The sequence below is a fragment of the Echeneis naucrates genome, chromosome 17 (genome assembly GCF_900963305.1).
Source record: "Echeneis naucrates chromosome 17, fEcheNa1.1, whole genome shotgun sequence".
Classification (NCBI taxonomy): domain Eukaryota; kingdom Metazoa; phylum Chordata; class Actinopteri; order Carangiformes; family Echeneidae; genus Echeneis; species Echeneis naucrates.
The window spans coordinates 17,324,005-17,339,773 of NC_042527.1; the positions used below are offsets into that span (position 1 = coordinate 17,324,005).

The following is a 15,769-nucleotide window of genomic DNA, read 5'->3' on the forward strand; positions in this document are numbered from 1 at the left end:
AGACCGAGAGCTTTCATAGTAATTACATTTATACTTAATTCACTGAAATTTTTTATCTGTAATTTTATTCACTTAATCTCCACAATGTCCTAATTTATCACAGAGAACAACGGCCATTATCCTACTATTTTACTATTAGAAAACAGCAGCACTCCATGATAACTGGTATCCTTAAATAAAAATCACTTTCATTTATTCATACACCAAACTCAATACATGTTCATTTCCTCAGATGTTTTCTACAAGACTATTATGAACTGATAATATATTCCACTTTTGTTTTATCATGGTTTACCATGCAGACTGCATTATGCAATTTTTCCTCTAAAGACTGTAACACCTACCTACCTACTACTATGTGTTGTTTATCATCACCTATAACAAGTGCAGTGCCGAGTGCTAACCAAGAACACTTAAATTTGCAATGAACAACCTCCATTTTAAGGGGATGCTGTTGTATAACTAATACTCAGGCATGTGACCCAGAAAGGACAACAAGAAGGAGAATATAAAGTCCACAGCCCACTCTCACACAAGGACGTGACATTTCATACCTTTCCCAGAAAACCACTGGGCCCTTCATTTTCCTCCACAGCGCTGATCCATCTATCCTTTATCTCTGGTGCTATAACTCATGGTAATCAGTATTGAAATGACGGATTTATATCCATATTCAATTTTAATGGTTATCTTTATAAATGATGCCCTTTGTTTGAAGGAGAAAACATTAAATGTTTAAATGACACTCCGTAGTTTCCCGGGTTCAGCAAGGAAAGGGTGTAGGATTTTACAGGGATGTTTGGTCTCTCCATTAAAGAAATTGAAAGAGGTTATTGAATACACGCATCTTGCCATTTGGTTTGATGACAAATTTATATTTAAATGTCAAAAACCTTGTTGGCAAGCTACGACAAGTGTAGACAATAAAAAACAGCATTTCTCTGATAGAGAAACACACAAACACACACACACAGCTCCCTCAACGCCCAACTACACTCAGTGTACCATTCAGCCTTGAGTTTTATTAGTATCATTTCACTCTCATAGCTCAGTTGGTCCTCCCTCACCAATAAACATGAAGAATGTCTTGCTTGTGATCTAAAACTGAACAATTTCCCACATCTAAGACACTTTCGGACAGTACCTAACACCCATCAATTTCCTTCTCGTGACTGTTTTAACAGATTTTGTTTATCCTCAATGATAACCATTTAAACAGATTTGTGTTCTGAATATTTAATCGTACAGTTTCAGCATTAGAGTACACAAGGGTCACCCTGAAGGACTTTAGGAAAACAAGAACAAAATAGATTATAGTTGATCAAATAGATATACTAAGCACTCAGTGATGCATGGTTTCAATAAGTGGACTTGTGTAAAATAAAAAGGTACTCATAAAAGAAGATGTATAGAGATGGAGGACAAAATTGGTCAGGACATGAATCATAATCGCAAAAGGCCTCAGCTTCCAGCACCAAAAAGTGAATAAAACCTTTTTACCCCTGCGCCAGCAGCAATAATGTTAAGTGGTAACTAAATTATCTGCTAGCAGGCTTAAAGCTACTCGAAAGTAAAACGGTAAATTCTCTCCAACAGCTCCCCATGTCAGAGTAAAGTATTGATAAGACAAACAGAAAAACTCATTTTCTGGATGTTGACCTGTTCACTGTTCCCCCTAACCCTTAAACACCTGCGTGGGCTCTGCAAAGATGAAATAAACACAAACCTGCATGTTTACTCTGTTTTGTATCAATAATTCATTCCAAAAGCAAAAAAAACAAACAAAACCCCAAAACACACACACAAAACCCCGCTGCGACACACCCCAGTTGTGCTGATGGTTTTCATATTTAAACAGTGTACGGGTGTGTCCTGCCTGGAGACTAATTGGCGTCCAGGTGAGCACGTAGAGTGTCTTAAAGCGGTATCACTCCTCTGAGTCCAACCAGGTGTGGCTGCAAATACGCTTCATGCCTGAAAAAATGCCACTTCTGGGTGCAATCATACATAATATTAACGCAGGCAATATTTCATATATATTCATATCGCCATATCTTTAATCATGTTTGGAAACTAGGCTGTAACTAACATGATTTATAGATTATTATATGTAAAAAATAAATAAATTACCTTTGTAATTTATATCCTCATGACGCTGCACCTGCTGCGTGTCCTACATTATGACCAAGCGTGCGTTATTTTGTTTAAATGTATTTCAGTGATTGTCACTTTGACTGTTGGTTTCAAAAGCAGTGCCTTCTTGGAGTGTTAGCACGTTCTGACGGAGGTATCTGTCTGTTGTTAATGTGATCACAAGAGCGTAAAAAACAAAGAAATGTGTGAGAGGCGAGACAGCTGTATTGATTAACTGCATCCAACAACCCCTCCACAGAGACTGGGTCCCCCAGAGCCTAGATGGGAGGAGACCCGAGACGGGATCCCTGGAGATCTCCAGATCTCCACAGAAACCAGACCCCTCCAGAGACTAGAGACTAGACCGAGCCCCCCCAGAGCATAGACCGAACCAGACCAGACTACACCAGAGACTGGACCCCTAGAGATCTCCACAGTTCTCCACCAGACCCCTCCAGAGATCGCCCCCCCTCAGAGACAGGAGATCGGACCCCTCCACAGAGACCAGATGACCAGAAGAGCAGCAGGGAGACACTTATTGACCTGCTCTGCTTTACACAATCTGCTAAATGTGACGCACTATCAACAATGTGTTTCATTTTTCAACAACAATCTTGTTGCTCCACAGGGACTAGACTCCCCCTGACCCCCACCGCCCCCTGCCCCCTGTGGACCCCACCACAGCACTAGTGGATACTGGATGGCTGGGGAGTATATTAGGCCACTACAACCTAAGAGTTATTCTGGTGTTCTGTTAATTGTTCAATGGATTTAGTACATGATACTGGCACCAAGGCCTTCTACTGACAGATGTCCCTCGCTCGTCAGCGTTTGCCAAATGAATAAATGTAAATGATAATGGCCATCAGTAATAACATAATCCCCAACAGGATTTTTGCTATGACCCAAAACATACATTATCCCGTACTAACATGCAAATGTGAAAATAAAGAAGGAAAACAAGCATGTTTTTTCATATTGAGTGGTCTGATGGTGTGATGTTTAAAAGCTGCTTTTGCACGCAGGCCTTTTTTCTATACAGAAAAAGGAAACTGTCTCTCTTCTGAAGCTTTTTGTTTTCTTCTGCCTAAACCCCCCCATCAGTTTTTAACTTTACATGATGAGGTGATGCTAGAGGAGAATTTTTACAATGAAAGAATAAATGATATAATAATAATATTGGAAACACACAAAGAATTCAGTTCTCATGGTTAATCAGTGTTTGTCTTTATTTTAATATACAAAAAGATGGATGTATTCTCATCTAGTTATATTTCTAAGCATTTCAACTCACAAATAAAGTTATCATTCATACGGTTTTAGTGAAACCAACATTCACACACACACACACACACACACACACACACACACACACACCACACACAATCATGCACACACAGTTCACATGAACAGGGAAAGTCACACAATTCAGTCCAACATCCATTCACACTACAAGAAATGAACAATATGTTGACTGTAAATCAAAAAAAAAAAAAAATAAAACAGGCTTTGCTTTCACAGGATTCACACATGAAAAGGAAGAAACCTTTTACATTTGTCAAGTAAATATATACACGATAATCGATAATTTCCTTTTTTTTTTGCTTTTCATTTTTCTTTTTTTTTTTTCCTTTCCGTTTTTGAAGATGAGACTGACTCCATGTTAGTGTTACTAACGAAGTACTGCATGAGGTAACTGGTTTTTCTGTTGAGAAGAGCTGGGTGTAAGACAGCATTTGGAGGTTACCACAGATCACAGCAGCATTTTCCTACGCGATCAACGTTTGTCTGGCACAATACGTGAAAGCACCCGGCTCACGTACAGCTCACGCACACAAAAGAATGTTAATTCTTCTATTAGGACACGTCTTGGACGTGCATCCTCAGAAGAACATGATCCAGGTGTGGTGAGATGCACCTCAATGATCTGCATAGGAAAACTGCTAAGTCACAGCTGAGTTTAATGACTTGAACTATGAGATTCAAATATTGCTGTATAATAAATATTGCTGGACCCTTGGACCAAACGCATGCCACTGTTTCTATTAGTCCTAATGGGGCTGCATTACCAAAGTCAATCAATCATGTTGTTATAGACGAGTCATTGATTTCCAAACACTGAAAACACTGTTCTGTACTGATTGATGTTTTTTTTTTTTTTGTTTTTTTTTGTTTTTTTTTGTTGTTGTTGTTGTTGTTCTTCCACGTTCTTTACCAAAACTGCACAGGAGCAAGCGTTACAGACCACGGTCAAAAAGAAAAAATTTAAAAATAAAATAAAAAGAAAAAATAAAATAATAAAAAAAAAATTAAAAATAAAATAAATCACCATCTTTCCACAGCACTAATCAAAGCACAACAGATGAGCCTGTGTGTCGTCTAACGTGGCTAAACTATCACTGAACAGGTCTGAACATCACATCAGCGGGTTAATATTGAGGTAATACTGTTCAAACTGGCGTTACAAACAAGTGGACAATCACAGAAGCCACCTGCCCCCAAACCATTAGAATATTTTTTTGTTTGTTTTTTTGTTGTTTTTTTCTTTTTTTTTTGGATCATACTAAGATTTCTGATGCAAGTGCTACCCACACAGCTTCTGATTCAGAGAACTGAGACCATAATTCATAAAAAAAAAAATAAAATAAAATCAATAACAGAATCACCATTTTTATATTTATATATATATCCATTCATATCTATATATAGATACATAGGTATATATATATATATATATTTATATATATCTCATAGGGCTAACAAATATGTGGTTGTGGAACTGAGCAATCCTTTTCTGTTTATGTGAAATGAGAATTGTAATGCCCTGATTTTGTTTTTAGTGTTTTGTTGTTTTTTTTAAATAAAAGAAATCAGTGTACTGTAACTGTGTGTGCACATCTATTTACAAGAATCTGCCTCTCTTCTTTTAGGTTTGTACAGCACTAACACTGTGACAACTGGTCAGGCTCTATTTAAAGAAAGAAAAACGGAAAAAGAAAAAGAAAAAGGAAAAAACAAATCTCCGTAGACAAAAGAAGCCCAACCGGCAATAAAATATCTCAACTACCAAAACACAATAAAATACATAACTCAACTTGATATACATGTAGAAAAAGCCTGAGGTACTTGTCAGAATATCTGAGGTCAGTCTGGAGGAGTAAGCAGCTGAGGGCTTACCCAGTCAAAAAAAAAAAAAAAAAACAAAAAAAAAAACACAACCCCAAAAACAAACACAAAAACAGAATATTAGCCTCGTATAATATCATGGATAGTTATCACATGTTAGCGTTATATTAACAAAGAACACATGTACATCTACAAATCCTTGAGTATCCTGGAATAGTCACAGCAGCATAACGGACATTCAATGTATGGTATTCATGTTATGGTACAACTATGGCATTGCATTTGAGACAAAGGCAACCATTTGAGCTCTCCTTGCATGACGTACAGTGACTGAGGTATCTGAGGGGACTGGTGTCCGGCTGAGTGAACTGAACAAACACCCATGAAAATGAAAAACAGACATGTTGCTTACTCAAGTATGGCCCTTGCAAGGATAAAGCCCAAATACCTGTCCACAATTCTTACTTTAAAAACACTCTGTGTATCTCATATCATTTTGTCTTCAATTCTTGCACACACACACACACGCATGCTCATTCATATACACACACACACTCACTCACTCACACAGACAGATAAAAATCAAGAATGTGTAACATTGCAACTCCAGACAGCATCTGTCAATGCCCCTGGCACTGGCAAAGGAGTAACTCTGAATTCTTAAAATAAAAAAAACAAACTAACAAAAAGAAAAAATAAAAGAAATAAATCCAGGAATATGTCCATGATAGCTAGCTGGATAGCTTCGCTCTCAAATAAGAGAAAATATTTCAGAGAAGCCTACTGGATACCTGAGAGGTAGTTCCCCGGGGGACAAGACACAAAATGTCCCAAATCTTCAAAAAGTTCAAAATGTCCAATACAACTGTTCAGCTTCTATTGTAGCTCCCTCGCTTTCGATTAAACAGCTGTGCTCCAATGCGTTTGATCTCTCTTTTTTTTTTTTCCTATTCTGAGGCATTCATGGGTTTTACAGAAGGGAGGACACTCGACTTGGGGAAAAGAAAAAAGAAGCTTCAACCCCTGAGGAAGATGAATATATTTTTCTAACAGTCTCAAAACGGTTCCTCCGAGGTGTGCAGCACGTCGACCGAGGTTTGGAGCAAAAGACTCATTTCATTTGGCCGCAGACGATCATGACCAAGACCGGAAAACAACTCGTGAGGTAATAAAAAAAAAAAAAAAAACAAAAACAAAAAACAACCCCACCCCACCCCCCACGCCAAAAAAAAAAAAAAAAAAAAAAGAAAACAGACCAACACAAACAAAATACATGAGGTAATGACGACATTTAAAATTTGACACATGGGTGTGATCAGATGTGCCCATCGCATAGCTTATAACTACTTCAAAACTACAGCAGATGGATGTGTTAGTAAGATTTGACTTTACACACTGAGAACATTAAAACTGGGAAAAAAAAATACCATTATTGGGATAAAATAGCAGCTGCATTCAAGTTGCTAGTTGTTTTCTTATGTTTCTTAAATATTCACGGAGATCCGCTGAGTTTGGGTTTGACAAATAAAAAGTCAGGAGCTCAGGTGAAAGGATGGTGTCACCCGTTCAGGTGCTGGACTCTTTGGGAGGTAGGTCCTCGTTGGTGAGAGACGTCACAATGGAGACGGGGCTGTCTGAGGTAGTGCTGCTGATCATCCTGGCAATTTGGCCGATGCGCTCCTCCACGCAGCCGGCTGACAATCGTGCCTCGGCATCGTGGTCCCAGCATTCCTCGATGGTCTCGCACATCTGGCTCAAACCCTGTTTGCACAACCCAGAAATCACGGGAGAATAAGTTTCACTTTCTAATCTCATCCAAAGAGTCACGTTGATTAGATTTTGAGTCCTTCAGTTGGAAGTGCAGGAGCTATTCTTCCACTGTTACTCACAGGATGTTTGAGCCAGCACTCCTTGATGACTGGACGCATCTTCTTGTGCACAACCACATCCTGCAGGTCCTCCAGGGAGGGATGCTGGCCTATTTCATCTTCGAACGGCAGCATGTACTCACCAACTGTACCTGCAGGGGCCACAGGAATAACACGAGACAAAAGGCCGAGTCAAATAAATCGTGTGGTTCTGTATTTAAACAGAAACTTTACCCACATTAAACCTTTGGCCTGGATAAGAAAAACAAAACAAAAAACTAATTTGCTGGCTGTTAGGTCAGTCTGAGGCACAGCGACCTATCATATGTATGTGAAGCCTCCTGCACAGTTTGCCTCACCGTCAGTCTCTGTGCAGCGGGACACCAGCTCCCATAGCACCAAGCCCATGGCATACATGTCTATCCTCAGGAAGGAGTCTCGCTGAAAGTTGATGGCTCCCTCTAGCACCTCTGGAGCCATGTAACGCCTCGTACCCACCTGGGAGGACAACAGATGAGAGGGTGCATGAGTTTGAAAGGATGCTTCTTGTTATCAAACTAAAATGACACATGGCCACAGTGTTGGGGGTTTTTGAATTTTTGAAGAAAATACATTTTTCAAACTGAGACAAAGAACTCCGGTCACGATGAATCATTAACCCATACAACAGCAAAGAGTGTCGGAGAGCTTTATTCAAAACCCCTACTTTTACTATAAACACTGTTTCAGTGTTGTGAACCACATTAAATTTATGCACATGACCAGAAAATTATTACTCAATTGCAGAAACATTCCACTAATCTGATGTCAATATGTACCAAAAAGGGGACAGCTTCTTGGACGATGCATGTCATACCTGGCCATGAGTATCTCCTGGAGGTTTTCCTGGTTCAAATCGAACAGCGAGTCCAAAGTCTCCAATAACTGCAGTTAAATCATCTCGAAGCATCACATTCTTACTCTTGAAGTCCCTGGGAAAAGTTTGAAAAACAACATCCCTGTGACTGCTGCAATTATTGAGATGTAACTCTCACTAATCGCAAAATCGGGCACAACAAGAGAGGTGCACTCTTAATTTTAAGGTTAGATGTACAACTAAACGTTGGTCTAACAGTGTATGTGTCCCTTACCTGTGTGCAATAGTGGGTTTTGGCCCCTCTCCCTTATAACTGGGAATGTCCTCATGGAGGTAGGCCAAGCCGCGGGACATGGTCTCTGCTATGTGACACAGCTCAGTCCAGGTCACAGTGTTACCCTTCAGGTGGTCTGTCAGGGAACCCTGTGCAGACAGAAAACACAAAAACAGGAATAATGATTAACCGAGAGATCAGGATTAGGAGAACAAGGGTTAACACCCGAACACATTTGGCTTTATTTCTTGGAAGCGTTAGTTTTGAATTGCCAGGAGTTAGTCCAGTATGACCCAAATGATGCACAAATGATTTAGAATAGATTATATTTGTCCTACTTTACTTCTGGAAGAATTACAGGAGGTGTCCAATGCACTTAAGCTGAAAAATTTAATTTTCATTGAGAAAAATGGAGACATTGCAACAAACAGGGAGACAGAAGTAGGCTTGTTTCCAGAGGTACCCAGTCAGGAGAGGCAAACCAGGCAAATATGTAGGAAAAAAACTGGGCAAAGACCCCCCCCCCCCAAATTGATTGAATTAATATTTGTCTCAGTTATGTGAGCTGTAGTCTATGACTACTGAAAAAAGGTTTTCCTGTGTGCCATTGCTTGGCTAGCTTTACCCATACCTTCCATTTGAGGTGTTCATAGAACATCTGGGCTTCTTTGCCTGTGCCCCCTCCCAGAGAGCCTCTAGGATCCATCACTGTTTTTGTGTTTTTTGGTGCTATGAGGCGAGCCTTAACACTAATTGCCCCTAACCCTGCATTCATGGTAATGCGTTTCTTCTTTAACAAGAGACTAATGAACACCGTGTTCCGGTCACCTCAATGTTATATTATAGCTTACGTCAATACTAACAGTATTTTTCATTAATTCCTCTTTTATTTGTGCACCACGGACTTAAATAATACGTCGAAGCAAAACCATTCCATCTCTTGGAAACATGCTGGGTACTGCAAACCAACCATCTGCAATAAAATCCTACATGTAATAAAGGCGGCAGGGGTCTTTTGTTCAGGTAAATAAAAAGCCCTCTGCCTTTATTGGAAAGCAGCTCTGGTCAACACAGACGTCCTATAACCTCAACATGAATCTGCTGTGTGTGTATATAAGAGTGTATAAGAATAGATGTGCTCTCACCCTCTCATGAAACTCTGTGATGAGCCACAGCTCCGTCTCCAGGTTGGTTCCATGTTTTTCTGCAGCGATGTAGCGCAAGATGTTTTCATGTCGCATCCCCGGTGTCATGAAAATGTCCCGCTCATTTTGCCATGACTGCTTATCCTACACGAACATACAAAAAGACAGAGCAGCGTGTTTAGGTCTCTATGGTATATGCAATCTTCTATTCAATTCCTTTTCATGTTACACAAAGCTGCCTCAGAAATACATATTCACATTGATGTCAAGTGACATAAAATATTATTACTGATCATAATCTATGAAAAAAACCCATAAGTTATTATGGTAGACCCAGAATCCTTTGGATGAAAAGTATCTGCTGTTTGGAAAAAAGAAAAGAAAGTTTCTATAAAGCCGTTTCCTAAATTGCACCTCTTTCCAAACAAACAAAAAGATGGTGGCCAGAAATGATACAATTTACACCAAATATACAACAGTGATATATAAAATATATCAGTTCTAAAGGAATACATCTAACACTTGTTTTCCAGGTGAGAACTAGAACATACATCTTGGAGAACTGACTGGAGAACAGTTGAAGAAATGCAGATGAATATATATGTAAATTTTTTAATGGTGCAACAGATTAATCCAGATGGCAAAAATTAAGGATTCAGGGGAAACAATGACAATTTTCTGTTGTGGGTTTAATATTTTTCGTGGTGCTTTGGCTCAAATGTAATGTGGACTTGCAAGTCCTGTACCACATTTATTGGATCCCCTCCCTGACCATCTGAGGGCTCCACAGACTGTCAAGATATTCAAAGGACCTAAAACGCTCCTGGTTAGAAGGCACTTTTATTATCACTTTTAAGAGAGGGTTGTTACAATCTGGCACTTTGAGATTGTTTTAAATGTAAAGTGCACTACAAATAAAATATTTTGTCACTACACATGCTGTTAGCCAAGAAAACAAAATAAAACAAAAAACAAACAAACAAACAAACAAAAAAAAAGTACAAGAATATATCAATTACATCAATGCCTTAAATTGTTATTACTGTTGTACCTGAACAGGGAAAATCTTGACAGCAACATATTCACTCATCAGTTGGGCCTTCCAAACACAACCAAAGCGCCCCCTAGCTTTAATTTCCAGCAGCTGCAGAGGTTTCAGACCCATCAAGGGAGATGGAGGAGTGGGCCCAGGATCCTAAACAAAAGACAAGGAAATATTCCCATTTTCAAAAGATGTGGCTCTTGGGCTTCTCTTACTAGTAAAATATGAGCTGAATATCAAAAAGACAAACTGGGTGATTAGAATAAACACAGGCATGCTTGATTAGCTGAGAGGAAACCCCAAACTTGCATGCACAGGAAGGCTGGTTTCACACATATCACGGACTGCCACTTCAGATGACAGTCACTGTCGAGCATGTCCTGTCTCACCTCGCTTAGGTCCACGTGGCCGTAGGGAGGTTTGCGGTGACGGTACATCCACAAGGCCAGAACAAGGGCCAGGGAAAGCACGCAGAGAGGCAGTAAGGAATACACCAGCACATTGAGCAGGGAGGGCACTCTTTGTGGGGGCCGAATTTTCACTGTCAGGGAGGAACAGAATAATTGCAGTACGTCAGCTTTATAGTGTTTAGGTTATTAGAGGCATCACAGATGTCCCTCACAGATTTTAAAAAGAGCAAGGTAACATTTTATCACCACTGTCCAATGTCAATCCTCAGCTGACAAAAGACTAGACAACAAAAAAGTGACTGCCTAAAAAAACCTCAACTATTTGTGACCCTTCGGCTGGCTAAAACTAGGTGTTATACTGAGAAAATAAATAGACAAAGTGCTCCAATGTCACTCACACAAAAGTGAAATAACTGTGTGTTCCTGCTTCACTTTTAGTCTCCATTTTGCCTGCAATACAACATCAGCTATAAAAACTGCAATATACTTAAAACTTTCTTTTTTTTCCATACACACAAAGCTAATGGACTCGCTTATCAGCTTTTAAAAGAGAGTCGACCGAGCAGTACTTGATGAGAAGTCTCACAACTGTCAGTCGTGGACAGACGTAGTTTATTACGTAGTATTTGACAGCTTATTTAGTTATTAAATCATAAATTTCACAAATAAAAAGCAGGACTCTGCCTTCCTTCAACTCTTCAGGGACAAACTAGCTCGAATATTGAACCCATAGTAAACTCAAGACAGCCTGTTATGGTGCGGGATCATTTCATAAGGCTAAGTGACCACCCCCAAGAACTCACCACGCAATTCTATTACCCAACACTCATCAGTCTAACATTAGCTACTTAGCATGTTAGCTTTTTACTGACATGTTTGGGTTAGTCCACTCACAATCTTTACTCCTTTTACAGGCGTCATTACATAGCCAGCAGCTGGCTTTGTGATATTTATATCTCATCACCTCATTATTATGGTTTCATTTTTCTCTCTTACATTACACCGTATTGTTGATGGCACTCATTTTCTTATACCCCTCCCCCTCCTTGACAAATGGCCTGAACTAACAACCAGGAAAGGCTTTGGTCAGGAGCAGCCAGAGTGTAAAGGGAGAATACTGTCACAATTGTTTTGTTTTTTTTCATCTCCGACATGCAAGGCTAACGTCAGCTCTCGCTAATCGGAGGGGAAAAGCAAAGATCAATTTTTGTGCTTGTACGATACGTAGGATGCATTTAGTGCTCACCTCGGTTGCCATTGCCAATCATGTCAGGAAGGTGGGTGAATCGTTCATTGCAGTAGTTGCCCTCGCAGCAGCAGAAGAAGACCTGAGGGTTTTCCTCCATGGAGACACACTCTTGCCTAAACGAATATCACATGAAATGCACACGCGCACACACACACACACACACACACACACACACACACAAACGTTATTGCTGCAATAACCAAATGCTGACGACAAGACACACTTCAAGCTGTTTTAACAATTAGCAATAGAGCCAAATGATCATACCAAAACAAACAAAGCTTTTCAGAACCTACATTTTATCTTGAAGGACAACAACTGTGCATGCCTCTCATATATTTGTCCTCCTTGTTCTTAGGACTGCCTTTCACCTCAGCACGCTTGTGTTGACTCCACCAAATAATCAATTTTGCCAGCGACTTGAGTGATCCAATTCTTATTTTTAACAATATAATCGAGCTTTGATCCAAACTTAAAAGAACTGCAGGATTTCAAACACTATATGAAAATAACTGCTGGTCTCTGCTCTTCAATACAACAATTACTCTTTGTGACATTACCTCTTAACTTACTCCCAGATGCCCACCTGTTCATTGCCTTTAATTCTCTGATGTTATTTTACAGTGCTTTTCTCTTAGATTAAACTGACCAGGAGCACATTTATTTTCCCAGGCCCCATTATATTCCCTCTGTGTAATTACAGCCAAAAGCACTTCAGGCCACAGATATATCCCTGGAAACCATCAACATATTTGCAAATGTGCCCCAACCTACAATTTGTATGCGTCTTATTGCAAAACCTTTATTTCATAAAAGAATAAATAAGAAAATACTGCTTTTGATTTAATGCAGTCACTTTCTGACCGTCATCAAACAGCCACAGTAAACAGCTGTCACTTAACTGCCTTTCAACAACTCCAATATTGACCCTGAAATACTCAGACACCGTAGGCCAATCTCAATACTACTTTTGCATTTAACGCTAGAGAGGCTGTCAAGTGCTGCGAACAAAAGGACTTATTTTATACACAGCTGTGCCATCTAAGATCTGTTGTTGGAGGTCCTCTTTTCTCCAGCTTAGGATCATGAACCACCAGTGGTGCCCGGCTTGTTCAGAATGCTGTGGCTTGAATATTAAAGGCTGGATCGACTAGTTTGATCGCGCCACTCAACTCTGCACTCGCTGCTGATAAGGGCTATTTTTAAATTCTCCCGAGGATGTACAAAATCCTGAATGTCCCCAGTGCCACTGAATGTATGTGCCATCTATCTGCCTGGCTCTGGACTCTGAGCTTCAGACTACCGGGTTATTTCCATTTCCTCCAATAACATCGAGCTGTTCGAGTTGCTCAACCTTTGCTCAAAATAAATCCCCTACTTTTGGTGGCTGCCTCCTCCACTTGGTTCTATCAAAGCTTTTATATCAAAACTGGAAAACTTAATTTTGAGATAACCTCCCTTTACCTTCAACCCACTTGGCTGGCTCTTCAGTTTGTATTACATAACATATTAATAATTTACACTCAGTATACTATGTTGTGTATTTTGTGTGTGTGCATGTGTGTATGTGTATAGATGTTTATAAATATGTGCACAGTGAGTCATATACCTTTTAGTTTACATTTGGTTTTATACACGATACAAAGCCACCGGCTAATGTAGGTACAGAAAATAATTCACAAGCTATTCTGATGATCAGCAATGTTTTCAGTCACTTTACAAGGAAATTCATTTCTGTATTTTATCTTCAAATGTGATTATTTTCAGCTTAATATTTGTGAGTTCTGTCACACTGATAAAACTGTGCTGTGCATTTTTTATTTTCTTTTATTTATTTTTTTGTCATTTTATAGTTTATTTTAATGATGAAAACAATCATTAGTTGCAGCTCTATGTCATTCTGTTCTTAGCTTCATCTGCTGTCTCTGAGTACTGACATGAATATTTACCGCATTTATATGTATTGAGAATAATGTTGGAGATGAAGGATTGTAAATACGCCTTTCAATCAATATGCAAATAGTCATGGTGAATGTGTATGTCTTTGTTTTCTGTCATGGTTTTTGTTAAACTGGGTGCAACTGCAGATTTTCCACAATAATACATTTATCACTAAATTTTTTACACTTAAAATGTCAGAAGAAGGAAAAACAAAACATTTGAGTGATATTTCAGCGTATATGAGGACCAGAACTGATCATTTTACATTTAAAAGGCTACAAACAGCAAGGGGTTGCTTTTTTCTGGTTGACTGGCTAATAGCCAGATGGTTTCCACACTAAATTTGTTATTGCTAACCCTGAAAATGCCCAAGGTCATAGAAATAAAGATGCACTGAACTACATGTGTGTGGGGAGGCTGTTTCACTCCCTGCCAGTCACTCTGGGTATGAGCCAGATACCTGGACTATGTAAAAGCACAATGAGGATGATTTCACTCAGTGACCCAACCTGTCATAGCAGTTGAAGTCGTCCAGCCAGCAGCCTTTCTTCACCAGCTTGATGGTCCCTGAGGAGTTGAGCCAGGAGGCATAACAGTGCAGTCGCTTGTCTTTCTCCCCCTCGCAGCGCTCAAAGCCGCTCTGGTTGGTCCTCTCCGTACGCCAGTTATCATTGTAGTACACACACTCCCGGGTCTCTGCTTCGCCCAGACTGTACCCTGAGATGGACAGAAGGCCTCAGTCAGCTTGCAACGTAATGAATTGAAACTCAGCGGCGGAAGGAAAGACATATGGTGCAGGATCCGTTCAGTGGCACGAAAGAAACATCTCTGAGCAGAGCCTCTATCATCACTCTGGCACGTGGCCAAGTTTGGGAGCTTTCTGTAGTAAAAAGGGAGTTCCTCAGGGCTAAGAAATTGTTGCTGAACCATAGCTCATAATATACACATACCATTCACAAAAAAAAATTAAAATATTTTCAGGGAGTAACAAGTGAAAAACGACAGGATTTAATTGGCAATAGCAGAACAATGATCTGCCCTGCTGTGATATTAATACCACACGCACACAGACAAGAACATGCACACCCAGCACGTCACTTCTATAGATAAGGACTACGGCATCCTCCTGAAGTATGACACATCTGGAAAGACAGATAAGACCTTCGTCTTTAAGGGGGAACCAAGGCTAAATGTAACAATAGCTGTCAGTCTCCTCATGTTGAATTCCCATCAGAAAAAGAATTTCTTACTCTCCCTTAGTGGATTTAATGTTGGACATACTCGGGGGACACATAAGAGACATGTTTCTGCTGAACACCAACGCAGATAACAGAGTGCACATGTCATTCACAGTATCCTATGGGCATTCATGCCTAATCTTTGTTCACAGAAAAAAATAGTGCCTGTCCCTTTAAATCCCTGCCTATAGGAGGCTGCCCATCCCCCCAGTGTTACCCCCACCTACCCATTACACACACACACACACACACACCACATGCACACTGAGCACATTTTCACAGGCACCCATCCACTTACATGTCCACGCATTTAGCCATCCAGCAGCACACAATGGACGTCATTATGGAAATACAGGCATGTATGCAATTACAAAATATCACGCTCGTTTATAAAGAGGAAAAGGTAGTAAGGATAGATCAAACACACAAACACACACACACACACACAGTGCAGTGATGCTCAATGCTCCATTGAGTCGAGATGGCA

At 39.9% G+C, this 15,769-nt stretch overlaps 1 protein-coding gene across 2 annotated transcripts in view; it reads right to left on the reverse strand.

Annotated features, from left to right (window-relative positions):
- Positions 1 to 6,527: 6,527 nt before the first annotated feature.
- Positions 6,528 to 15,769, reverse strand: part of LOC115057409 (activin receptor type-2B) — a 10,654-nt gene continuing 1,412 nt past the window's right edge. The window contains exons 2-11 of one of the 2 annotated variants that reach the window (XM_029524512.1): positions 14,554 to 14,761; positions 12,110 to 12,216; positions 10,834 to 10,985; positions 10,454 to 10,597; positions 9,403 to 9,546; positions 8,258 to 8,406; positions 7,984 to 8,098; positions 7,487 to 7,625; positions 7,149 to 7,279; positions 6,528 to 7,020 (exon numbers count right to left, since the gene is read on the reverse strand). In XM_029524512.1, coding sequence (XP_029380372.1) covers positions 6,826 to 7,020; positions 7,149 to 7,279; positions 7,487 to 7,625; positions 7,984 to 8,098; positions 8,258 to 8,406; positions 9,403 to 9,546; positions 10,454 to 10,597; positions 10,834 to 10,985; positions 12,110 to 12,216; positions 14,554 to 14,761 — 1,484 coding nt within the window. In that variant the 3' untranslated portion in view covers positions 6,528 to 6,825. Of the gene's footprint in view, positions 7,021 to 7,148; positions 7,280 to 7,486; positions 7,626 to 7,983; positions 8,099 to 8,257; positions 8,407 to 9,402; positions 9,547 to 10,453; positions 10,598 to 10,833; positions 10,986 to 12,100; positions 12,217 to 14,553; positions 14,762 to 15,769 lie in introns of both variants that reach the window. The other variant, XM_029524511.1, reaches the window with a different exon arrangement.